Genomic DNA, 27,356 nt, shown 5'->3' with positions numbered 1-27,356 from the left:
AAGTGAATATGCACACATTTCGCTGTAGAGATGTTAATGTGATTGATAAGAAGGTATTGTGCCAGCTCTGCTTAAGGTGTGGCATATCATATGGTATATGCACCGTATTTCCTTTCTGAGATCCTCAGATTTAATAAATAAACTATTTGAAATCTATTATCCACTAAACCTCTTGGGATTAAGAACCCATGTAGCTGTCCTTCCAGAAAAGGAGTAACTCATCAGTGTTCACGAGAGGTTACTAATATTCCTGTCTTTCGATGGCCTTGAGGGTAGGCCAAAGGCTTGAAAAGGTTGTTTATGTCAGCTGCCAAGACAGATAGAAAGAAATGGGAGGGGTTTTCATGAATCTTTAAAGCTCCTGGCTCTAGCAGACAGCTACAGTCTTCCCCATGTGTGTACAGGAAGAGGTGTATAAACTATTGCCCAGCGAGCAGTCCTGTGGCATCCTTCAAATGGGCTATACTTGATTCACGCTTGTAATTGCTATTTGCTCATGTGCTGGTGTATTCTTGAGAATGTCAGCTCTATAACAGCGCTGTGCAATCCCCAATGGACCAGATCAGCACAGAAGCACTCCAGTGAGCAGGTTCTGGGAACTGCTGGGTCTCTTTAGCTTGTATTGAACTTCTAGACCTCTTAAGATCATATTCAAGTTCGACTCCAAAACTGAGTATTTCCTATGTCAGCAAACAACTGCTTAATGGTAGTTTATTTAATCCCAACCCAATGGTAATGTGATCCATTTCCTTATCAGAATATTTTAATTCAGTAATAGAGAAAAGAATTTTCTTTTTCGTCCTTCAGAACAGTTTTGTATACCTATTTATTTTAAATTGGCAAATAGAATTAGATGCATTTGCCATACACAACATGTTGTTTTGAAGTATCTGCACAGCCAGGCATAGTGGTGCACACCTTTAATCCTAACACTTGGGAAGCAGAGGCAGGTAGATCTCAGTGAGTTCTAGGAGAACCAGAACTACACATGGAGATCCTGTCTCAAAATTAATCAATCAAACAATCAATCAAAAAACTACAGTGCTGATTCTCCACATTCCCGGGTAACTAGATCCAGCCACGCACCCCCATTCTCTTCCTAGTGTTAAAACACATTCATCACCGACGTGTGTGTGCCCGGAAAAGTAGAAGATAAAGTCGGGGATGTGGTTTAGTGTCCTCTGCTACTCGGGCTCTTGGACAGTCATGAAACCCAGGGAAAAATGCTGAGTTTGTTCTCAGCAGAAGGGATTCGCCGTTTGTATATTTAAATTGAAGTTTGGAGGGGCATGGCAAGAGTTTCTCTAAGGAAAAACATGTAAACCCTTAGAATTAAAATCAGGTGCAAGCATGATTGCTTGTTTAGAATTAAAATTGCAACTGGTTTCGGATTTTTGAAAACTGACAGTTCTAAAGATAATACAAAATCAAGAAGTAAAACCTCTTTGATAACTTTTGGTGACCTTATAATGTTGATTCACGTCCATTGGCTGCATACTTTTACATCTTATTATATAACAAACAATTTTGTAATGTTTTCTATCAAGAGCACAGAGAGGTGATTCTGTCTCTGGGGTTTGATGCTTAATGAATTAACCATACCGACTGTTTTCAAATGATGTCATTTAAAGGTGGAGCACAGTTATTACGCAGAAAAAAAAGGTCTCATTTGGATTTCAGGACATTTTTAACTTCCTCTGTGCAGTGACTCATCTTAAACGAATATTTGAATTGACATCATTCATTAACCAATGCATCATCGGTGTCTTTGAGTCATGGTGCTGTGTGCGTCAGCATAGTGAGCTGTAGGAGTTTCTGGTGGTTCTTTTCAGACTGGAAAGAACTATGGTCTAAGATAGATGCAAACTACAGAAGAAAGTCAGAACAACCCACAATAAATGTGTCCTCAAATCAGTTCCTTCTAACCTACATTCCCGATGCAGTCACGGTTGCCGTCACCACTGACTGCCACGGGGCAGCCCGAGGGGGTCAGCAAGACTGGAGATAGCAGATATTTTAAAACACTACCATGCAGCACATTGCTAGAGCCCCCTGAAGGGCCTTGGGAGGGGCCAGTACATACAAGTCAGCTTAATGGTGAATGCATTTCTGTCCATGCTAACCGCGTTAGAATTAAACACTGTAAGTACAGATGCTGCATTAACTCATCTGTCTGTATTCACATTCTGATCAGCTGTTTTGCCTCCCTTGATTCTCCTGCTCGTTGCCTCTGTTTTTCCTTTGAAGTCTCCTTTGCATCTTTAAGACACTTGGTTTTGTTCCCTGCTATCGCCTGCATCACAGTTATCCGCAGGAACCATGAAGACCCCTGTACGCTGCTGCGTTTTGTGCTCTGGTTCCTAGGAAGTGCCGCACACTCACATAGGTTTCGAAGCCGAGCATCTTTTTTGACACTCAGAATGTTTCACAGCATGAGACTTTCTAGCGCATATGCAGAGACACACAAATGTTGACGGTGGTGTCAAAGCATGGGGAGGGGACATCCGTGCCAAATGGACCCTCTACCCACCCTTGTGTAAGTCTGCCCCTGGCAACACTTCGGAGAAGAAAAGTGTTCGTCTTCTTGATTGCTTAAATCTTCTGCTGCTGTGTTTTAACATCGTAGAGCAGGGTGTGAAGAATGAGCCACAAGTTAGCCAGGAACACATCTTGTCAGGAAACACTGTTACTATGTTGACTCTCTTAGTTACCGTGACCTGCGCTAGAAATGTTGCAACTAGCTGCTGTATCTTTATTTTACCAGTTCTTGATGTGTGTCACCAAAGGACAATGTTAAAACAAGAACAGAGATGCAACATTGGCGATTCATGCGCCGTCGGAAACAGATCGTCTCGGTATATGCTCAAAAGACGTCAATGTGCGCCCTGGTGCCCCCAAGAGTTCCCGGCTCCATTCTGGTAGACAGGCTGTGCAGCTCTGTTCCCTGTGCTGCAGAAAGAGGAGCTCCCTAGAGTCGATGGTGCTGCAGTGTGATGAGGAAATTAAATCTGGGGTCAGCAAGTGATGGGGAGAATCTCATCCGGGGTCAGCGAGTGATGGGGGAGAATCTCATCCGGGTCAGCAAGTGATGGGGGAGAATTTCATCCAGGCTCAGCGAGTGATGGGGGAGAATCTCATCCGGGGTCAGCGAGTGATGGGGGAGAATCTCATCCGGGGTCAGCGAGTGATGGGGAAAATCTCATCCAGGGTCAGCAAGTGATGGGGGAGAATCTCATCCGGGGTCAGCGAGTGATGGGGGAGAATCTCATCCGGGGTCAGCGAGTGATGGGGGAGAATCATATAAAGACCACATAAAGGCAGGAGGTATGGCCTGGGTAGGAGCCATCCCTACAGATCTCTGGCTGTCACAGAACCTGTGTAAATGTGATTAGCAAAGACTGCTTGACCCCTTCGAGGAGAAAGGCTGGTCTGGGGTCTGCTTTGCCTGAATGACAACTGAAGTCAAGAAAAACAAGACTGGAAAAGAGTGTAGAATTCTGAATCCACACAGTAGAGCCCTGACAGTAGTACTTATTTTTTTATAGTTTGCTGACTCACTGATTAAATGATTGTGACCTGGCTTGTGACCTGGCTTCCATTAACAGAGGCAGAAAGGCAGAGAATTACTTGTCCATTTCTTCTCAATTATAAAGGGACAATACTGTTTGCATAGGACCAGGGATAAGTTAATTTTAGATACAACTTTTAACTGAGTGAAGTGATTCAGACCAAGTTTACTATAAATACTTTTTTAGAATTACAGTGGCACGGCGGTGGTGATGCATGCCTTTAATCTCAACACTCGGGAAGCAGAGACAGCTGTATCTCTGTGAGTTTGAGGCCAGGCTGGTCTACAGAGGGAGTTCCAGGACAGACTTCATAGCTACAGAGAAACCCTGTCTCAAAAAACAAAAATAGAAGAAAAAAAGAAAGAAAAAGAGAGACAGAGAGAATGAGAGAGACAGAGTTACAGTGATGTGGAGCTGGAATGTAGCTCGGTGGTAGATTTTCAAGTACAATTAGAGGTCATTTATTAGGGCTATAAGTGCAATTATCCTGAAACCTGATGCTTAATTTTGATGTCAATATCATACCAGGTTAATATCTTTTTAAAGTTCTTTCTTTCAGTTTTGATAATATATCATTTCGCCCTTCCCTTTTCCCAAACCCTTCCATTAACCCCGCACACCTGTTCTTTTTCAAATCCATGGCCTATTTTCCTATCAATTGTTATATGGGGGGTTTTGGCAGTATTCCTAAATGCATGAGGACAGTCTGTAAGATGACACATGTGTGTATGTTTTGAGGGCTGACCATTTGGTATTCGATAAATACTTGGTGAGCTCTCCCTGAGAAAGACTATTTCTCTGGCTTTCAGGGTTCATTCGTTGCCTGCAGTTTTTGCGGAAAGTGAAGCATCATGGGCTTTTCCTCATCCACGTTAGCATGTCTATTGCTGTTGTCCTTGTCTGGCTCACTTTTCTCATAATTAAAATGATCTGAGTTGGAAGCCGGGGAGATGGCTCTGTCGATATAGTGTTTGCCTTCCAAGCACGAGAACCTTGGAAGTTTGATTCCTCAGAACAAACCAAGAAGCAGACACAGTGGTTCCCGTGTGCTTGTCGTCCTAACACTGGAGAGGTGGAAGCAGACAGATCCTTGGGATCTATCCTCACTGGATAGCCACCCTAGCCTACGTGGTGAGTTCCAGGTCAGCGAGAGACCTTGTCAGAGCAACCAGATAGACAGTTCCTGAGGCTGACAGCTGAGATTATCCTCTGGGCACACACACACACACACACACACACACACACACACATTATATGAGTTGGCGAATTTTTTGGTATGTTGCTTCTTTTTTATAGAATATAGCAATTTATAAAGCCTTTTTTAAGTAGCTTCTCAGTTTTTAAAGCAAATGACTCATCAAGAAAACTTCTGGAAAGTTGACCTTTGTATTTGTTCTGTGAGCCCAATTAGGAGGCTATCACAGTGATCCGGAAGAGAGATCCTGTCCTCTAAGGAGGTGACACTGGAGCAAAAGAGGGGTACAGAAAGAGTCCCCAGAATTGGGTGGCTATGAGAGCAGAAAGGGAGAGAGATGGTCAGGTCGTGGGAGATAACGTCCTCCACACAGCGTCTCTCTTCTAAAACAGATTACCATGCTCTGTCTAGATGTCTAGAGATGACTGAGATCATGACCATGATGGTGTTTAAGGAGCTGGAGCATTTGCAGTTTTTTCTCTTTATCAGTAACGAAGCAGTAACGGTATTAAGGCATGACCCTAAGTGGGAATAAAGGCGCAGAAACCAGTCCCAGCGTGCTCTGACCATGTGAGTCAGCTTCAGGTGATGGAAGATGCTGTAAAAGAAAAGCAAAGGGAACAGGAGTGGGCGCTTTGTGTACCAAGAATATTGTGAAGTGGGTTCTGATTCCCATGTATTGGCTGTCATGCAGCCGATTAAAGTGGGGGTGCGTAGCATAGTGCCTAGAAATGGGGGCACATAGTGTAGTACTAGAAATGGAGGTGCATAATGGAGTACCTAGAAGTGGGGAGTCACAGCATGGTGCCATGAAGTGCGGGTCATAGCATAGTGCCTATAAGTAGAGGTCATAGTGTATCCCTAGAAGTGAGGGTGCATAGCATATGCCTAGAAGTAGGATGCATAGAGTATCCCTAGAAGCGGGGGTCATAACATATACTTAGAAGTAGGGATGTATAGCGTACCCCTAGAAGCGGGGGTCATAGCATATGCCTAGAAGTAGGAATGTATAGAGTATCCCTAGAAGCGGGGGTCATTACATATAGTTAAAAGTAGGGATGCATGGCGTACCCCTAGAAGTTCACAAAAGCTCATTTCCTAGGGTGCAGATTTTTATTTCTTGGTGGGTACTGTGAAAATTTGGACAGAACAGATTTTATGTGATCTTGGCAGCTGAGGGCTGTACAGTCTGAATTTTAACTCAATTCCAGAGCTGTATAGACTTTATGAACTCTTGTCTCTGTTCTGATTCGTCCTGGTGCCCTAATCTTAGCATGTCTCCTTTGCTCTTCTTCTTTTAAGTAGATTCAGTTGCTAATCTGTTTGCCTGCCTTATTAACAAGCAGGCACGTTCATGTCCTGGGACCGAGCAGCATTTTTTGTGTATGAACTTAAAGCATTTCCACTGAAGGGCAGGGAAAAAACACATTAGTCAAGAACTTGCAAGTGGAGCCTCGCCAACCTCCCGTAATTGTTGCCCAACACATAGCTAAGCAGAATCTCTTCATGCACCGAACTGTCTCTACAAAAGTTAAGGAACACAGCTCTTGGCTGATAAGATTCAACAACGAGCAGAGCCCCAAATCCCTCACTCCTAGGCCTGCCTGTGGACAGAGCCTCTGGAACAACTTGAGTTGGAAGAAGACGTATGGCCTCCACCTACACTATAGCTAGGATTTTCTCTTACTTTATAGTTTCTGTTCAAAATTTGTTCTTTGTAAACATCACAGCTACCACAAAGCAAAGATTTCTATTAGCCTAACATAATATTAGCAAGAAATCAAAGCACCTCGCAGAGTAATTTACTCAGCCACAGGAAGTGATACAAGCCAGAGACAGAATCTGTAGGGGGGATGTACTATGATTTTTGATAAATGGTAATTAAATTTAATTTTCTCTCGGGAACAGATATGATCAGGTATTTCTTTTCCTAGAATAAATGAATGTTTGAAATGTTGACTAGTAGGCTAGGAAGTGACGTAGTCTGGACCGAGAATGACTCTGGATGCCAGGAGTCACCTCCTCAGCCTCCACGGCCGTTCTGTGATGTGGGTTGCCGTTCTTTTCCCCGGTTTTTAAGAATGGAAATCGGGGCACAGAAGTAGCCGTGTCTTGCCTGGGGGCACACAGTAAAGAGATGTGAATGTAAAGATCGTAAGATCGACAGCCTGATTCAGCTACCTGCTCTCCTAACCCTACACATCGCACTTAGAGAAGATTCAGCAGAGGCAACTGGACTGTAGAAAGCGGGAGGAGACCAAGGCTTCTAATTTTGATTTACTAAATATTAAATGTCTGCTGGGGATGGCTAGTAGCCCTTAGATCTCTTAAGTAGAAATCTCTTGGGAGATATAAACCTACCTATATCAGTTACTTCTCTCATCGCTATGAAAATAACACCTGGCAGGAGCAATTTAATGAAGAGTTTGTTCTGCCTCATGGTCTGAAGTACGGGTCGTTACATCAGAGAGAGGGTGATAGCAGAGGCGTGAGGCGGCTGGTTACGACACATCCGCCATCGGGAGCAAAGATGAACGCCGGTGCGTCATCATTCACGTTATCCTTTTTATGTCAGCAATCTCAGTTCGTGAAATGGTGCCACCCCCATTTGCTGTGGGTCCTCTCTCTTCCCTAAGCCCGGTGCAGAAATTCCCTCTCAGATACGCCCGGAGGTGTGTTTCCCAGGCAATTCTAGATCCTGCTTGTCCACTTGGCAGAGTATTGACCATCGCACTGGGTCATTATGGTATGGATTCCATTAAAGGCCTGAAAAGGAGGTAATAGAACCAAAGGAGATAAGTGTTGAGAAAAGAAATAATTAATGCAGTTTGGGTCTTCTAGGAAATAGAATGGCAGTTACCAAAACCGGAGGGTGGAGATGGTGGGCAAGGTAAGGAGAGAGACGAGGCAAAGGGTACAGTTTCAGTTAGAAAAGAGTAGCACCCGATAGCCAGAGAAATGCAGAAAATATGAATTTATGAAGCAATGTGGCAAATGTAGACGAGTGTTTAAGAAAAGGCATTGTTATCCACATGTTCTGTTTGTCTCGATATAAACCCTACACTATTATCGGCTGTGGTCTGGAACAGGACTTTAAGTGCTGAGGAGCTGTGAAGACAACCCAGTGTTCTTGTGCATGACTTGACCATGCTAAGCAGGTTTTTTTAAATAGCGTAGATTCAAAGACACAGCTCAGGACATCTCAGTGAAGAGTAAAGAGCTGCTTCTTGATGGGCAGGTTCAAGGTGGTACCTAGCACTTCTAGCACAAAGGAAGGGACGACTTGTATCATAGTACGGTACAGATGTGTCCTAAATCAGAGGTGACCTGTTGGTAAAACATCTGTCACTAGACACCACAGTGACAATGCTCAATAACACTGTGTACAGCTGTTGCTGTCTGTCTGTCTTTATCACTTATAATCATTAATTTAGAATTAAGAGCTGACAACTGAGACAGCTAGACAGGATTTATAAAATCCCTTTACATAAAATATACAGTCCTCTCTCAAATGCTGGGCTTGGTGACCATATGCAGCACTATGTGGTGCCCAGACTTCCTCAGCAAATTGGAGAAGTTCATTAATTTTGCTTATTGACTCTAAGCTTTATCATTTTTTAACCTTTTGAGTAAAAATGAAAGTGGCAGACTTTTTCATAGTCTGGCAAGAACCAAAGGAAATGCTTGAAGGTTTTGTGGGTGTTTCTGAGACAAGGTCTCACTGTGTGGCCTGGCGCTGTCTCTCCTGGAAATCTCGATATAGACCAGGCTGGCCTCCAACTCAAAGAGACCCACCTGCCTCTGGTTTCTGGGTACTGGGAATAAAGGTGTGTGCCTGACCTTCGAACTTCAGACACATCTTCAGCACAACGTTGTCTCTGAGACCATAGTTGTTACCATGGTTTCCAGTGACCTTCCTTACATTGCCCAATCGCTAAGTTCTTACACTGTTGTTTTAGAGGGGGTGATTGCATTAAAGTGGTCTGGTGTAGGATCAATGGGTCTGCAAATGAGGATATTTTGCATTTGACACTTATCATCTGGTCTTATATTTCAGACTTGTCAATTTGATATCTTTGATGTGAGAGGGAAATAAAGAGGCACCCATTTCAGGTACCCAAGCCTCACAAAAGCAATAACTCTGCATGTCACATCTGGGTACAGGAAGTCGAAAGTAGCTTTAGGCCCCAGAATATGCAAGAATGCGTGAAGAGTCACCCACTCCTCCTCTCTCCCACCAAGAGAGTGTGGGAAAGAACAAACTTCACCACAGTGACGGAAATCTCTGTGGCAGGGTTTATGTGAAGAACTGTTTGTATCCAGTTAGCAGCTTCACTCTGAGTGGGTATGAGACGTGAGTCCTCCGCCGGACCGCTGCCACTTATAAGGGCCACTCAGGAAAGCCTCTGAGTGAGGCAGATCTCCAAATATGAACACCTCTCCAGAAGATTCTCCCGCTAGTGGAAGTCCCCATCTCTGTCCCCTTAGCGCTTTCCCTGAACCCAAGTCATGGCCTCCCAGTTGTCCATAAAGGGTTCCCTGGAGCCCTTTATGATGGCCTGATGCAGTTATCATCAGAGTACCGTTTGATTTCTTGGTACTGCTGAAGACGTGCTGGAAAGGCTGGGGACTCAGTGAGCCTTACACATAAGGGTACAGGAGAGGTCAATTACTTACAGACAGAAAGTGAGCTCAGGTGGGCACAGGTGAGGCTGGAGCTGGAGGGTGAGCTAACACGGTACAGAAGTCTCGTGAGAGCTGGTGAGGACCCCTTTACGGTGGTAACGCGGAGAGGGATTAAACGGCTCACTTTTAGGCAGTAGAGAATTTTATGATCCAGTGACTGAAAAAAAAAAAAAGTGAGTCGCCTGCCATGGTCAAGAGTCAAGTGTCCTTCTGCACGAGCAAGGAACTCAGGACCACGAGGGGTGCACCCACACACTAAGACAATAGGGATGTTCTATTGGGATCTCACCAAGGCCAGCTGGCCTAGGTCTGAAAAAGCATGGGATAAATCCGGACTAGCTGAACATAGCGGACAATGAGGAATACTGAGAATTCAAGAACAATTGCAGTGGGTTTTTGATCCTACTGCACGTACTGGCTTTGTGGGAGCCTAGGCAGTTTGAATGCTCACCTTACGAGACCTGGATAGAGGTGGGCAGTCCTTGGGCTTCCCACAGGTCAGGGAACCCTGATTGCTCTTCGAGCAGATGGGGGGGGGGGGACTTGATCGGGGGAGGGGGAGGGAAATGGGAAGCGGTTGTGGGGACGAGGCAGAAATCCTTAATAAATAAATAAATTTAAAAGAAAAAAAAAGAGTCAAGTGTCTCTGTTTCATAGGCATGCCGTAAGTTTAACCTCAAAACATTGAAATAGCAGCGTGAGGGACCTGATAGAGTGATTGTATCGGGCTGCCTTGGGTATCTGTCTGGCCTGTGTCAACATTCTTTCTATGCTTGCTTTATAAACAGCTTGCAAGACTTCGCATTCCGTGTATAACTTTTGGGTTATTATTCTACCCTTCTCAAGAATTCACCCTGCTCATTGACTTTTAAGCACCAGGGCACACACAAAACATAAAAGGAGCAAGCAAATAGCATTTAAACCTTCAGGCTAGTCTGGACTTTCCCCGAAATACCGTTCTCTGCCAGACCTCATTCTTCTTCGTGCTGAAGTTTGTCCCATGAATCCTGGCAGCTTCCATTTCCCGCCACGCAATTTCGTGTTTATTTTAATCAGCTGCTCATGACAGGTAGAATTTAGCAACAGCTACAGTGGCATTAGGTGGGTTTCCTAGTAGATCGGTGTAGCCAGTGGCCTTCGTTAGATGCTCCCTTCTTTCGTCCTTTTTCCCATACATTTCGGCTGTAAGAATAAATCTAAGAAAACACCCGTTTGGCCTGTTAGCTCATTGCCAGCGTTGGCAATCCTGGACTAACTGGTTTTGTACTAGACACCGATGAAATGAAATATAGTCCTACGAAAGCTTGGCAAATCTGACTGCTGCCAATATAAAACCACCGGCAGATGCTGTTTGCTGAGACGCGGTGCCTTCTAGCAGATGGATGGAAGTTAAACACAAATTGTAGTGTTTCTTTTCCTTTTGGTTCATTTGTTTTTATTGAAATATAGAAATTTTGCTGTTATTAGTTACAGTCAACTTGAAGCAAATGCTTCATTGCTGTTTTGGGGTTTTCTGAGATCTTTGAAATTACACTCAGACCATTCTTTATTATGTGAACTTATTAGAAATGGAGAATCAAATTCATCATCGGTTCTAGAACTTCCTTAGGTACTCATACTCCAATACTGAAAATAATAATGAGAAGTAAGCACCAAATATTCACCATGGACTGTTCTGCCTCTGCCTCAGATATTAAGGGCTAGGCCGTAATCAAGGAACACCTGCCCCATCTCCAATAGTAACCCTTTGGAACCAGTGTTCTTACAGTATTTTGCTTTCTTCTATGCTGCTGCACTATTGAGATAACCCATACACTAAGAGAATGGTGACTTTGTTCCCCACTTCAGCGACTCATACAGCATTTAAAGCAATCACTATCAATTGATATCTACTTTCAACAGCAATGATGGCATTATTAATCATTCAGAAAATTGACATATTTCTTGTCACAGAACTGTGTGTTTTATTGTAACTTAAATAGTTCGTATTCTCCAGGTAAATCTGAAATTTGTCTTTTGCACCTTCCTTCTTGTTCCAAAGATGGTTTATTAAATCACATTTATGATAACAGAACACAAGAAATTTCAACATAGTGGGAATAGTGGAATAAACACAAATATTTTTAAAGCATTGAAAATATTTATAGAGAAGAATCATCTGCAATTGCATTGTGTTTTGATCTTCAGATTCATTCTTATTCTTGCTTACAGGGTCAGGATCCTGCCGATTTAGCTATTCTGACCCCAGCATCACCGTGTCATATGCCAAGAATAACACTGCCGACTGGATACAGCTCGAGAAAATTAGGTGTGTTATCGCTAAAGTATTTGCATCCGAGACTCTGTTCCTCTGTTTGCTTCACTCCATCCCTGACCTTTCTTTTCACGGTTAGAACACTTTGGGTATTCATTTCTCCAGTTGTGAGTGTATCTATTACAGTCTGTCTTAGTTGAGGGAGATGTTGCGAGATATATCTTTCTCATTTATAACTTCCTACTGTTAATATGCCTTCTTGCAGCACATTTAAGATCATAACTTCTGAGGGAGCATCCTTTGCCACATAACCTCACCAGCTGTGGCAGGTAGGAGGTGCTCTGACCTTGGCCTGAGATACAGACCTGAGAGTATGACCAGCGACTGACTGCCCACGTCCATTCCTGTCCACGGTGATAGGGTCCATAGCTGCGAGGCCTCTTGTGTCTCATCTGTAGTTCCGGCACTTAGCTTGAAAGTCCCTCAAGCCTCTCTTTATAGCCTGTGTTTTCCTTATTTCAAGAGTTCTCCCATAAGGAAATGAAGTAGGATATCCAGATAGAAGGGACGCCATAATGCTGGAGAAATCTGATGAAGTTACAAAGCCCCGAATCATGTTTACCAATGATGCAGAGTTTAAACCCTGAAATAAACTTCAAAGCAGATGATTAATTAAAGGAATAAATATACAAAGGAAAGCAATGGCGCATTGCTGCTGCGTTGATGGCCACAGCTCCACACTTGTATTAAAGATTATAGTGACTAGGTTAGTTCTTAAACTGGAAAAAAAAATTAAGTAGAGTATTTTCCATCAGTTTTGATATTTGTTTTCCATCAGCTGTTTCATTTATATTAAAAGAACAATGATCTATTTAGGGAAGCAGAAGAAATATTAGGGGGATAATTTTTAATACTAACCAATTTGTACAAGGCTTCTAGAAGTATATCAAAAAATAAAACCCACATATCTAAGCTCTAGTCTAACGAAACTAAGAAAGGTAACTCTAATATTTTCATAAATTATCTCCCCTTTGACTGGATAAGATATAATTTATGGGTGGTTACTGCATGCTGAGCTCCATCATGCTGGGCCAACTTTATGATAATATTATCTCTTCTCAGTTGTAGAATTTCGAAAATACATTGATATTGGATACTTAGGCATCTAAATGTGTGTAAGCAAACCAGCACATATATAGAAATTTTACCTATATCCCTGCAGATTTTTTTTCTACTATGTTATATCATAGCCTAAGTAAATTATTGTGTGTGTTTGTAGATGGAAAAGAGCTATATCGTGATAAATGATGGAACTACACATTTGATCGCACATATAAAGATCACATTCAGCTGACTACATTAAATATTTCTCACGAAATGGCACTTTCAGCTTTAGTCTGGGTAGCAAACCACCGTACTCATGCATGCAAATCTCCCTTACCCTTGGTGATCAGCGTGAACTGTTTTTCTGACCACCACCTAAAACTAAAGTATATTCTCTTCAGCATTTGAAATTCCTTTTGAAGCTAAAAAAAAAAAAACATGAAATACTGTAAAAGAAAAGGGAATTGATTACCCCTAAAGGTGAGGTGCACCATCTATAACCCCACTGACAAGCCTGAAGATATATATATGCTTCACTGGTGGGTGAAAAATACGGCTTTCTCTCCAGCCCTTCCGGCTGATTTATAGGGAGCCCAGCCTACCACTAGTTTGCCTTTTAAAACCGTTTTTAATCTCAGCTAAAATGACCGTTTTTAGAGCAGCAGATATTTCTTTTTGGTAGAATGAAAAGATTAATAAAACTTGTATTATATAGCAGAAAGAGATAAATCGTAATAGATGTGATATAAAAAGCCTATTAAATTTTATCTTTTCCAAAGATTGACCTGGATACAATTGAGAATAATTATAAGTGAATACAATCATCAGATGTAAAAAAAATGCATCTGATGACTGAAAATAAATATTATATAAAGACTACTTTGTCATATATATGTATATATAAGAATATATATGTATATATTTAATCATGTCATTTTCAGTGACCTCTAATCAATGCATAATTTCAAACAATCAATATTAATTTCTATTTTTTACTTTTTTCTTATCAAGTGAGTGGTTTTTAAATAAATGATCTAGCATGTGCCAGAAATCCTCTAGATACAATTTGATTCTTTTTGCATAATCCTAACAGCCTGTGCCACTTTTCCTTCCACTGTTCTTTTCCTGGCTTATTTGAACACACTTCCTACCCTCTTCGTGTCAAACATAAAACACTTAAAGGCCTTAAATATGTACGCTGTTTTCACTTAGTAGGAAAGCTGTAACAAGCAGCCTGTTTTGAATGCATGATGAACACTGCATATTCATAGTGAGACTATGATCTTAGCTGTGTGCTTGACTTCCTCTCCTTGCCACGCTTCCCAGAGCCCCTTCCAACGTCAGCACAATCATCCACATCCTCTACCTTCCGGAAGAAGCCAAGGGGGAGAACGTGCAGTTCCAGTGGAAGCAGGAAAGCCTGCGTGTAGATGAGGTGTACGAAGCCTGCTGGACCTTGGACAACATCCTGGTCATCAATGCCGCCCACCGACAAGTCATTCTGGAAGACAACCTAGACCCAGTGGACACAGGCAACTGGCTCTTCTTTCCTGGAGCAACAGTCAAGGTTTGAACGCTTTCATCCCTTCTTCCTTTAGAGACCCAAGGCTCACTGACCCAGTCATTTCAAGATAACTTTCCCCAACACAACTCTGGGTATTGATTAACATTCTTCTGTCTCATATATTACCACTTAAGGGTATGATGTCACTTTGTAAAAGAAATTTCTTTTTTCGTTCATTTTATAATTGTTTGAGGACTCAGATTGGGCTGAACCCTGAGAACATCATCATGAAAAGCAGATGATACATTTCTTCCCTTTTCGTGGCTATCCATTTCATGGAAGCAGATATGTCACTGTAAATACAGGACAGCCTCGTTGTCATTTTCTGGGGAAGCTTAGAGTTCTGAGATGGCATCAAATCCAGGCGTGGGACTTTGGGAAGGTTATCCAGAAAGTAGAGAAAGCAAGCAGATACTGCAGGATGGCTGGAAGGTAGCCAGGTAGGGGGAGGACCAGGATTCTAGAAACTGAGGGTCACATACACAGAGGTTTGAACGGAGTGTTTGTGTCTTCCATACATTCGTGTGTTGCAATACTATCAGATTGGGCTAGAAAGCAGAGCCCTTGTGAGGTCATTCAGTCATCAGGATGAAGCTGTTGTGAATGGAAGATTAATATCTACATAAAAGAGACCTCTCTGGCTCTTCGTATGTGAAGTCAAAGAGGCTAAGGATGCGTAGACACTTACTAAGTCTTCTAGAATTCTGATCATAGACTCTGACGGCTTCCAAAAGTCTTAGAAAGAGTTGTTCCTAGTTCAGTTTTCTAGGCCGTGATGTTCTCTTGCTGGAGCCCCACACTGAAGCAGATAGTCCAGATCAGTGGTTCTCAATCTGTAGGTCACAACCCCTTTGGAGGGGTCACCTATTGGATATTTACATTACGATTCATAACAGTAGCTAAATCACAGTTATAAAGTAGCAACAAAATAATTTTATGGTTGGGGGCACCACCCTGTGAGGAACTGTATTCTTCAATACAGTTCGCAGCACTAGGAAGGTCTAGAAGCAAAAGCCCTTAAATGGAGTTCAGAATAGTTCTCCAGTAGTTTTTGAGTCTTGTGGTAAGTAATCCCAGTGTATGACAAACGAGAAGACCTTGAAGATCTGCTGGCTGTGGAACTCTATCTGAATATCATATGCACTGGTCTCCTTTAAATCCGGGCCAATCCCATTTTGCACTTGAAATCACTCTTCTAAGAGAGAACACCGAATGAAGGGTTGCATGGAAAGACCAAAGAGACTGCTTATAAGTTGTTCAGTGGGAGATCTTGTGAGGCAGGACTAGGGGAGACAGGATGGAGAAGTGTGGACATATTACAGATTTGGTAACAAGGGAATGGAGGAATTGGGAACTGATAAAGAAGACAGAGAGATGGTGGACGTGAAGGCAGGGTTCAGGTGCTGAGACGGACAAAGTGTCATTTGCTGAAACCAGAAGTACAGGGAGGAACAGGCTCACGGGAACGTGAAAGGAGGCTTTAGTTTGGACATACAACTCTTGATGTGCAGCAGGTAGCTGGCAGGAGGTCAGAGGCATGGATGGGCCAGAAGCTGGGAAGATGCTGTTTTGGCAGTCGTCACTGGCAAATGGTGATGGCAGTCATGAAGCTTGCCTGATGAGAGACTGTGATAAACAGTACGGAAAATGTTAGTCGGTCATCAACTAAACCTCTGCATGTCTCTAATTTGTGGAAATAAATTGAAATTTCAGGTTACAGCTGTTTCTGTTTTTTGTCTATGACTTACTGATGCAAAGCAATCCTGTGCTAGATAGGTGAGATCCCAAGAAGGGAAACTAGGAGAATATAAAGATTCCCTCTGCTCCAGGTGCTGAGGTGGCACCTGTGTCTGGTCATGGAAGCAGGCAATCCCTCTGCTCATTCCAGAAAAGCATCCCACTAGACTGCTTTACTGAGTGTCCTCACAGTCCTGCTGCATAGAGAACCATTGTCACGATACTCTGTGTCTTCTTGCCACTGTGTTGAAGAGGGCTTCCTGCTGTCTTTATCTATACTAGCAAGCAGGTACTGAACCCTTTTCCAGCACTGTTTTCATCTGACTCCCACACCCTCTACTAAACAGGTCTTCCTCGTGTTACAAGCTACTATAATAATCTAATTAGTAGCTTGGTTTCTTAATGCATGTACTTTGGTTCCGCTCATGATAGAAATGCATGGAGTCGGCTTTTGCTTCAGTACAAAATTTAATTAAATTAAAACTTTCGGTAGAAATTTTTTTTTCTTTTTGGTCTTTTGTCCCACTCATAAGCTTACTGATCACATGACTGGGAATTGCCAAGGGACCTTGGTCTACTAAGAAAAAAATGTCACCATGGTAATGATTTATTTCACTGTCTTTATGTCCTCTGCCAGATAGAAGTTCTTCTCTGATGACTCTTTTAAAAATTTGAAGTAAATGCCACAGCCAAATCTAAGAATTTGTCATTTTAACTTATTTGAATGGCTACTTTTTAAATTTTTATTTGAAATATCTCACAATGAAACTTTTTCTTTGACCAGATACTCCAGAATTCTAAAATAAAGGGTTTTTTTTTAACTACATGAAATTTATTTGTCAAATATGAACCCTTTCCTTAGTGACCTCAGAGATGAATGCAGAATACAATAACTACTTAGAAAACATTTCAGTCCTTGTGGATTATGAGAGGAGTGTAAATATTACTTTATTTTGAACTTTAATTGTAAGGATTACATGTGTTTGCTCCAACTACTTTGCGTTTTTTATGTTTATTAAATGTTTCCAAGGTAGTTACATTTTAGCTGAGTCAAAGAGAAAAGTTGCCCATGATTAAGAGAGGGGGAGAAAAGTGTATGTGTGTGTGTGTGTGTGTGTGTGTGTACATGCATGTTTATGTGTGTGTGCTCATGTGTGTGCATACATGTGTGTGCTTGTGTGTGTATGACTACAAAAGTCTCTTAAATGCTAATGTTAAATGTAAAACAGTTGTAGTTACAGACAGATTAATGACTAAATTGTCCAGCTGCTGATCTCCAAGACGTTAAGGGTAGTGGGTCAAAAGGAAAGAGAAAAAAAAAATGAGTCATTGCCACTCATAGAAGTATTTCTCTCATCTTCTCCAAATGTTTCAGTTTCTCTGGAAATACATATTATTTCATCTGAAATATTGTTTATCCCAAGTAGAGCAAAGTAACAGAAGACAGTAACCAGCTTAAGGAGCCACATGACCCAGGGAAGTGTAGCTATAAACACCAGCTTAAATCTCCTCGGGCAGGTAGAACACTGACATTCCGGGTCTTTGGTAATTAATGTGAATCATATCTGTAAGAGCACAGCTTTTCCTGGAGAACCCCATCTCATGTTATTTGTGGTTTTCTGTGTGTCGTGTGGTGCGAGGTTTGACCCTAGGACCTCCTGTATATGAGGCAGCACTCCACTATTGAGTCGTACCCTCAGCTCCTTGCTGTAGTTTTTTGATCTGGTAAACTGAAGTAGATGGTAACAGGTTCCATGGTAGCCACACACGTTCCTCCTCCATCCTCTTGTGCCCACAGCCCTGCCCGCCTCATCTTCCAGGCTTCTCCCAGGAGATGTCCCCACACAAAAGGAAAGGTGTAACCACGTTCTATTGTGCTTCTAATTACCATGGTTATTTTTCATTTCCCACAAATCCCGAAGCAGCCTTTGTTCACTACCAAGTGCATGAGGCTTTAAATGCCTGTAAATCCACTGGTGCCTCTGCTCCACAGAGCACCGCCTCCCTAGCAACCGCTATGCGGGAGCAGATCGTGTACTGAGCATGGGAAGAGCCTGAAAGCCACTTGCTATTAAATCACCTGTTTCCTCTGCTGGCAGTGCGGATGCTGCCTTCTTTCACAGAACAAGATTTTAACTTCTGTATGTCTTTCTAGAAGCATAAAGAATTAGTGTCAGTTTCTACTGTTCTAAGGTGGGTTGTGGTTATCAGTTCATCAGTGCGGAGGTTAGGATGGGCCTCTGTCTGGCTGCTGTGGGCATTCACGACGTGAATGAGTCAGAGGCACCACCTTCACCCTGGTGAGGGAGAATGCATAGTCTCAGGGTGACCCCTACACACCAGCTGTGAGTGACTTTGGTTTAACTGAGGAGTAAAGGATATGAACCAAGTATTTGGGTTCTTCCCTTTAAGACTATCAGATTCCAGCATCTCCTGTTGGGTAAGGGTCTCACACTCAGAATTGGTTCTTGTGGTGTCACGAAAACCGTGCAGATCCTTGACAATAATGGATGCAAATAATCATAGGTGCACAACGGTAGCTTTGATAAATGATCATTGTAACCGCAGTTGTGTTGGTACCTGGCATGAAGGCTCGTCGCTACAGGAAGACCTGTCTTCAGCTTTGCGGCAGTGCTGAGCAGAACCAGGAGACGGAAACACTGCCAGCTCAGGGTTTCTACCACCCGCTCCTGAAACATCTCCACAGATTTGTCAGGGCCATCTATCCCCACCTTTTCAAATATGCCTCTAGCAGTGTGAAAAGATTCTCGATTTTAGGCTCGAAGGAAAGTAGTTGCTGTAAGTCTGCAGGTCAGCGCGAGGCTGCCATAGTTACTTTGCCCAAAGAGGGTTGGCAGTGTCAAGGAGTCACTCCCAGAAGAATCGGGGATAAGTAAGCTAGGAAGAGCTATGCTTGGGTCAGAATTTTTTTCTCTTCTTCCCCTTCTTTTGTTTTGGTTTTTTGTTTTTTCTTTCAAGACAGGGTCTCTCTGTATAACAGCCCTGGCTGTCCTGGAACCAGCTTTGTAGACCAGGCTGGCCTCAAACTCATAGAGATCCGCCAGCCTCTGCCTCCCGAATGCTGGAATTAGAGGCATGTGCCACCACCTGCCCATTCTTTCATAAAACCCCTAGAAGTAGAATTTCTGAATGAATCTATATGCCATGGATATGTATTGGTCAGGCAGTTGTTTCTTTTTGTTTGTTTACTCACAACTTGGATGACAGACACAACTTTAATCTTGAAAGTATAAGTCGTGCGTGTGTGTCTGTGTGTGTGTGCACTCATGTACACAGGCATGTGTGTGTGTGTGTGTGTGTGTGAGAGAGAGAGAGAGAGAGAGAGAGAGAGAGAGAGAGAGAGAAAGGTGAGCAGAAGGAAGTCATATGCTTCAATCACTGCCCATTATATGTGATTTTCTCTGCTCGGCGATCTGGGTTCCCCTGAGTTTGCAAGGGCATAAATCACTGGTTTCTGTCAATGCTGGAACTGACCGGCAGATTAAAAACAGGTCACCGTGACATAGGTGCTGTTCCCTGAGCCTCTCATTTTAAAGAAACCTGATTGCCCTCCTGCTGATCTTTTTCTATTTATTACCCGATTGCCTAGAGTTCTTGATCGTCCCTTGTATGTGTTTATGCCAGGTGATGTTGAGAAGTGAATCGATGCTAACTGCCACCAGTACTGTTAGAATGACTGCCCTTGGGAATAGCTAGGATTTGAGCACATGCATTTAAAAACGAAAGTCTTTTAAGAAGCAATTTATTGGAATTTGCAAGTTCACACCAAGGATTTGGAATCATTAAATTACAAGTTTAAAAAGAGACCTGCCACTGTCTCTTCTCTCATCCGGCCTCCATTTGCTTCTTTGCCATATCAACTTTTGATAATAAGGTAGTGGCGACAGTTTTACTAGTAGAACAACCACCAAAGGGCCCTAATAAAGACAACAGCCTTTAGGTAAGTCAACAGACCATTAAAGGGAACCATTCGATCAGAAGAAGAGATTTTGTTAATTTTCTTATTGCTCTTATGTGAATTTAACAAACTTGTTGCTCCATTGGACAGAAGGCAAATCTCCAGCCCCAAACTGGAATTGTAGCTTCTTTCTCAGTGTCTGGTGTCACCCCTTGAATGCTGTTAATTGTCACAATAGCTGGCTCATCAGTGGAGAAAAAAAAATCATCTTCAAATTAAGAAAAAAAAATGTAAATGAATTTGGCTGAAAAATTTTAAACCTTAATAAAAGATGAGGTCCATGAGGAAAAATAAAGTCTTTGACAGCAGTGAAAGGGAAAACCAAGGAGGAGGGAAATCATTTTTTTTTTAAGTTTTTTTTTTTATTAAGAAAAGAAGAAAAAAAAACATAAACAAGAAACAAGTTTCCACCTCCTCCCATCCTCCCATTTCCCTCCCCCTCCTCCCACCCTTCTCCCCCTCCTCCCACCCTTCTCCCCCTCCCCCCACTCCTCCCCCCCTCCCTCTCCAGTCCACAGAGCAGTCCGGGTTCCCTGCCCTGTGGTAAGTCCTAGGTCCTCCCCCCTCCGTCCATATCTAGGAAGGTGAACATCCAAACTGGCTAGGCTTCCACAAAGCCAGCACATTAAGTCAAGGACAATGGCACGGGGTTTTGATCCTACTTAATGTGAGGGAAATCATTTTAAACCTGCCTTTGAGGAGCAGATCCCCTGGAGGGCAAGGCCCCCTGATGCAGACGCCCAGTTTGACTCAGTACCCCGGGAAATGGCTCAAGAGCTCACTTCACAGCTCCGCTTTCTTACAAGGTAGAAGGACAAAGAGGAAGCGGTCAGGTTGGCTTGGCCCAAATATGCTTTGCACATCGCTGAACTTCAAACTGTGTAGCATGTGATTGTGGGACTTGTGTCCTGAGTCTCTAATGAGGATAAACCTGAGCCCAGTCAGACTCGTGGCCAGCCCTGTTCCCATGTCTTCTTCTATTAGGCGTCTGAATGAAAACCCTGATTTCCTGGCTGCGTTCCAGCTTGGTTAATTGCACTTGGGGTACCCTTCTTCTGGATTGTGCTGCCCTTATTACTGTGCTTCCCCCAAGAGGTGGGGACGCATTATAAAATGCGCCAGAATATAATTTGTTAAGCTAATAAGAGCACTTTGGGGATGAAGGGTTAAATGTGGAAGTGTGCTTTTCACAATCTCCCCCCAGTGAGGTCTATTTGTTTAGCAATTAACATGGAATAGCATCAGTGAAATGTGGACAAGAGCCAGGTCAGCGTAACAAGAGTAGCAATAACCTAGGAACAGCTAATGTTGGTAAATTCTACAGAAGGTAGCCATACAGATAAATCCCCAGCACCTAGTGTGCCCTTTGGTTTCGTCTTGTTTCGTTTGAGATTGAAACTGATACTTAAAATCTCTGATTAAGTCAACACAGTCTTCAATAAGTAAAGTTTGTTTATTTTTTTCTGTACGGTAGCATTTCCATCATCTTTGTGTGTGTTACAGTTCTTAACAAAATAGCTTGCATGGTAGCATTCTTTGAAGTAAATTTTCTTAAGCAAATGATTAAAGTTGCGGAACAGAAGAAAAGGGAGAGAAGTATTTGTGGATTCCTAATGTTGCTATCTTTAGACACATTCCTCGTGGCCTCTCGTCTGTCCTTCATCCCCATTTCAAAGACGAGAAAGCAAAGGCTCCAACATGTCCAAAGGCTTTGAGTTTTGGAGCCAAGTCTGTTTTATTGTGAAACTTGCCTTTTCCCTGCCAAGCTATGCTATAGCCCTCCATTCAATGCCTCGCGTATCTGGACTTAATGTGAGGCTATGCTATAGCCCTCCATTCAATGCCTCGCGTATCTGGACTTAATAAGAGGAGGCAAGTAAGAAAACCTAACCCTGCAGATGAAGCTGATCGCCAAAGACAAGGCTAACAACTGCCCTACGGTGTCGCATTGTTACTCCTCCTCTTGCTGCTGCAGCTCCAGTCTGTCACTGTTTCCATTTCAGAACTGATACTGTCACAAAGTAACTATACACTTGTCTCAAAACATACCATCAACTGGGATCTCTGTAAATCCTACTACAGCGCGGTTCAAATGTGAGTGTTTAATGGATCCCAGAAAACAGTAAGAAAAAAGCCCACTCTTTGGGCTCCCCAAAATCCACTCCCCCTGGCTGGACCTGTTGTGCCGACTGAAGAAAACGCATGCATGGCAGCCCTCCTGCACCTGGACTGCATTCGCCGCCAAGTTTCCAGGTTTGGAACTGGCATTAAATTACCTAGAAACTGAGCGTGCGAAAAATAACAGAAATCTATTCTGTCTCAAGAGAAAAACGGCTCTCTTCCTATTAGGGGGTTTTCTTTTTTATTTTTATGGGGTGAAATCTGTAACTTTAAAGACCACTGAACCAGAATGGAGAAAATCTGTGATAAGAGATATCACGTATACAAAAGGTTTCAGGACACAGTACGTAGGCTAATGGCCAGTCCACTTTCAGCCACCGCACACCACATCCTCTTTTCACGGGGAAGTTCACATGCCAATATATTTTATTTCCAGCCAGACACTGGCTAATTTATGGCTCTGCCAACACTGCCATTTTAATTAATTTTATTCATCTTATTTCTCTTTCCTTCGCTCCTCATATCTCATCTGTTTGCATTGCCTAAATTTTAATTAAAAAATCTTCTCCTCTCTAAGGAGCAATCTGAAGTAGCAAAAATAATCACTTAAAATATTACAGTCATTAAAAAATTGGCTGTGGTGGAAGCCATGCATTTTCAATTTTGCTACAAATGATGTTTTAGCGTCCCTTTAAAAGTGCACTTTGTATCTGAATTGTCTGCCACCAGCCAGCTTGGCTATCAAAAGTGGTCTTCCAGCTGGGTGGGCTGAGTGACAGCTCCTTAATGGAGGGAATGGATGGCTCTCGGCTCATGTGGCGGGAACAGCACACCAGGCAGATAGCTTTCCATCTGCCGCTAGCCCTCCACAAGCTGGCATTGCCCAAGTGCCCAGTGGACCTCTTTCAGCAAAAACAGAATCATCAAGAAGTAAATTGTGAGGCTGTAGATCCTAAAGGGATCATCAGGGTCCTTAGGCCCTAGAGAGGCGGTATTAAGAGTAGCTCCGGTGTTCCTTTCCTCTGAAAGCCTAATCAAACAATGGCAGAGGTGACTTAAGCGCTTTTTACCAGTATGGAGGTGAGGTCATTAACATTTGCAGCAGAGTAGAGGGAGAAGGCTTTGAAAATGCTAACCTGAATTGTGGCCAAGGACGCGTTCTGTTCCATTGAGGAATTTTCACCGATGTTTCCTGTTGATGCCTTTTGCATGGCAACTTCTTGTCACTTAGTGACACTGTGTTCTGCTTGTCGAATAAAGGAAATTCATTTTAGTGGCAAAGCAGAAAAATACTTTTTTTTTTTGGCAGAGGAAAATGCATGAAGATATAGGGATATCAAAGTTATAGATTCATTGTTACTTAGGTATATATGAGTTGCCAATGCTAAAATAATGAAATAGGCATTAATGTAATAATTGATGGTACATAGGAAGGTCCAAAAACAGAAAAATAGAACTAGCCATTGAACTTTTGCCTTATTATCCCAAATAAATGGGCTAATTTATTATTAGTTATTAAACATCAGCTCAACTACCTGACCTTTTTTTTTTTTTGCTGAAGTTGTTTAGTTTGTAATTGTTAATGCACGCAAGTGAAATGAGTTTGAGCTGAGCTGGATGTTAGAAGGGAGTGTGGTTTCCTGAGACTTCACAGTTCCGGTACACGTTTCTCTTGGATTGTTAGCACACTGGATTTTGATGTCATTCAGTGCAAGTTCATCTGTTAAGAGAAATGCTGTCTGTCATCCCACTTCCTTGAGTTTTCATCTGTTAGAAGAATATCTCATAATCTTCCAAAATATGGAGGCTTTTTAAATTCCTTTTTTAAAAGATTTATTTATTTATTATTTATACAACATTCTGCCTCCTCCATGTGTGCCTGCACGCCAGAGGAGGGCACCAGATCTCATTACAGATGGTTGTGAGCCACCATGTGGTTGCTGGGAATTGAACTCAGGACCTCTGGACTAGCAGCCAGTGCTCTTAACCTATGAGCCATCTCCCCAGCCCCCAGCTTTTTAAGTTCTAGTTGATGGTTTTTATCTGCTGTAATAATGTGTCGACATGTGCAGTACTTTTTTAAAAACTACATTGTATCATGGGGCCTATTTTTGTATAATTTTCTAAAGGTTTTAAGTAGATCTGGGGAATTATAATAGTTATTATAATGAGAAACAAAAATATATTTAAATATTCTTCTGTTTCTCTATCAACTACTACCAAGATATTTAAATACTCTTTCTGTTACTAAGACTGTAAAATATAATAGCACGTATCTTTTAAAAGTGTCTATTTGGAAATAGATATCATTGGCACTTAGAAATTTAAAAAGAGCTGCTCTGATCTCTTGAGTTTCTCACAACCAAGAGAGGAGATCTTAGTCACTCACTTCTTCACCCTGAGACGCTGAGGCCTAGGGGGCAAAACGACTTGTGTCAGCCCTTGACCATCAAGTATAAGAACCGTACTTTGTTGGGCCTTCTCCTCCTGACCTCCAGAAGCCCTGAGCGTAGATGCGGTACTGAGTGTTCACTGTTTGTCATCATTTGGACTGTTTGTTCTCAGTGGTGTGTTTTCCCGGTATGGTATGATATGTATGCTTTCCTTGATTCATGTAAGTGCTTCATTCATTGGAGGGAGAAGTTCACACAGGCCCTAAACAAGCGGCCCCTGAATTCTCCTGCACAGAGTTGAGAAGCCCACTGGAAGTCCAGGGACTGTCGCCTGCCCGTGATGGCATCGAGACTTCCGTTGTTAATCTGGAGAGTTTCTAGGGAACCCAGATGATTTCAAAACGTTGAGCCCCAGGCACTCAAACTCTCCCCGTGATCAATTTCAAGATCCTTGGATGAGAAGGCAACACTAGCCTAGTATCCAAGGCCTGTAAATGACCACCATCTTAGAGAGAAAGGGACGCAATAGATCTGTTGTCTCAGGTGCTCAGTAATTCATCTCCTAAACCATGAGGACACTGGGCTCGCTTGAGAGGAGACTCCAGGAATCGAGTTTGCTATTTAAACCTGACGGAACGTTTCCAAGGCTAAGCCTAGATGCCGGCACACGGATCTCTCCCATGTCTGTGTGAACGGAGCTCTGGTGTTAAGTGCTGGCTGCCCACTGTGAATTGGTTAGAAGAGCTCTAAAGAGATTTTAAAACTGTACAAACAATGACAACCTTCTGCCTCTCACAGAAACTTCTTGAAGACAGATTGGTTTTTATGGCCCACTAATATGAATATTTGTTAATAAACATGTACATGAATATTAATTTGTTCTTGTTATTTTTCACACTTGCCGTGGTGAATATTACTTGTATTTCACAGAGTGGCAAGAGTGTGTTCCCGGCAATAAAGTGTGACTACACACTACCTTTCAATAGTTACACAGTCGTAAATGATACGTTCTGCTCCTGAGAAAGCCTTTGGAGTAAGCTTTCCTGTTTCTGTAACTCCGGTTTATTCCGTGAAAGTAGTTAGCAATAAGCTACCAAATTTTATAAGGATTTTATGTTTTATATAAAATCTGTTTCTCATGTAAGCTTCAAATTGCATCAAGTATATTAATAATGTTTAAAAGGGCAGAAACAAATTACATAGTTTTAAAATATTAATAAAGGTTTATGAAATCAACATTTAAGTAATTAAGTGTATATCTAGCCAGAAATGACAAAGGCTATTAGGTGAGCTATTCTTTCATTGTACAAATGCCTCATTCAAACTGTAATGTAAATTATTTTCTTTTCCCTTGAGCGGCTCTTTCGTGTGCCGTTTCCTTGGGAAGTGCCATTCCTGCTGGTGTCTGGGTCTGTGTAGTAGTAGCTGCAGATACCCACAGGCTGCAACTGATCAGGGTTCTGACCGTGACCACACCCAGGACTCAGTGGGTGGTTTTAGGGAAATAACCTTGGCTGTTCTTGTTAACCCTCGGTTCTCTTTCAGGTGGGCAGGGTGGAGAAATCTTTAAAATTTATCTCCCCTTGACAGTTTCTGTTTACTGTGAAATAAACTAAATCCTACCTTTTGGTTGATATGTCTGTTCTAAGGATTGCATCAATGAGTTCAGCTTGCCATCCACGAGTAATCTGTATTCATTGCGTGTGAGAAGTCCCAAGCAGCCGGTGCTCGCCACATCAAAGTATTGGCTAACGTGGTGGCGGGCCCGGAAGACGTGCATGTCTTAGGCTGTGAAATGAGTCCCTACGGATCACGTGCCGCTGCTCTCTTGAACTTCTGGAGACTGTTTACTATTCCAACTCAGTAGCAAATCTATTACAGCCCTGATGGTTTCACCAGCTATACCCTGTTAAATTCTAGAAGACCACCGACAAAACCATAGTGTTGGGGCTCCTGGGGCAGCTGTCTGTGACCTTGGCAGCCAAACTCCAGTCTAATTAGGATTCTCATACTAAGACAACATAAATAATATCTTGTGTTCTTTTGATTGGTTGGTTTTGGTTTTTGATTTTTTTTAATTTTTTTAAAATTAAAATATAATTGCAATATTTTCCCTTTTTCTCCTTCCAACCTTTCCCATATAATACCCTCTAACTTACCCAAAATTCATGGTCTTTTTTCTCTAATTGTTTTATACACACACACACACACACCTAAATACATAAATACAATAGACTCAGTCCTTATAATATTGTTATATTGTTTATATGTAAATGATTTTAGGGCCGACTACTTGATGTTGGATAAACACATGGAGGCCTCTTCCCTAGGAAAGACGAATTTCCCCCTCTTTCAGCATTACTCAGTTGCTGGGAGTTCGTTGTCTAGGCTTGGGCTCCTGTGTGATTTTTCCCTTTCTAACAACTTGACTTTGGGTTCCGTCCTTGTTCAGTTCTTGGTTGCACAGCCGTGTTGTTGAGACCTCACGGGTGTAGCTCCCCTGTGTCTTGTAGGAGACACATTCTCACAATGCCATTCTGTTCAGGCTCTGACAGTCTTTCCAACCGTTCATCTAAGATGCTCCCTACGCCTCAGGTGCAGGAGCAGCATTGTCGATGGACCAGCTGGGGCTGGGCATCGCAGGATTGCTGGTTCTCTGCATCTTGATCAGCTGTGGTTTCCTGGGATGCTCTCTGCTGCCAAGAGCAGCTTCTCTGATGGGGTGAGAGCTACTGTCTGTGGGTCCAAGGGTAC

General features: G+C 42.5%; 1 protein-coding gene across 1 annotated transcript in view; it reads left to right on the top strand.

The window, feature by feature from the left end:
• Positions 1-27,356, top strand: part of LOC121434713 (reelin-like) — a 447,768-nt gene that overhangs the window by 243,996 nt on the left and 176,416 nt on the right. Inside the window, exons 9-10 of the mRNA XM_041633615.1 lie at positions 11,662-11,758; positions 14,135-14,375. Coding sequence (XP_041489549.1) covers positions 11,662-11,758; positions 14,135-14,375 — 338 coding nt within the window. The remainder of the gene's footprint in view (positions 1-11,661; positions 11,759-14,134; positions 14,376-27,356) is intronic.

Source organism: Microtus oregoni, unplaced genomic scaffold (assembly GCF_018167655.1).
Source record: "Microtus oregoni isolate MIOR12 unplaced genomic scaffold, Mior012 000044F_ref0000062, whole genome shotgun sequence".
NCBI lineage: Eukaryota > Metazoa > Chordata > Mammalia > Rodentia > Cricetidae > Microtus > Microtus oregoni.
Note: the sequence above shows the minus strand (reverse complement) of the source record. Positions and strands in the feature narration are given on the sequence as shown.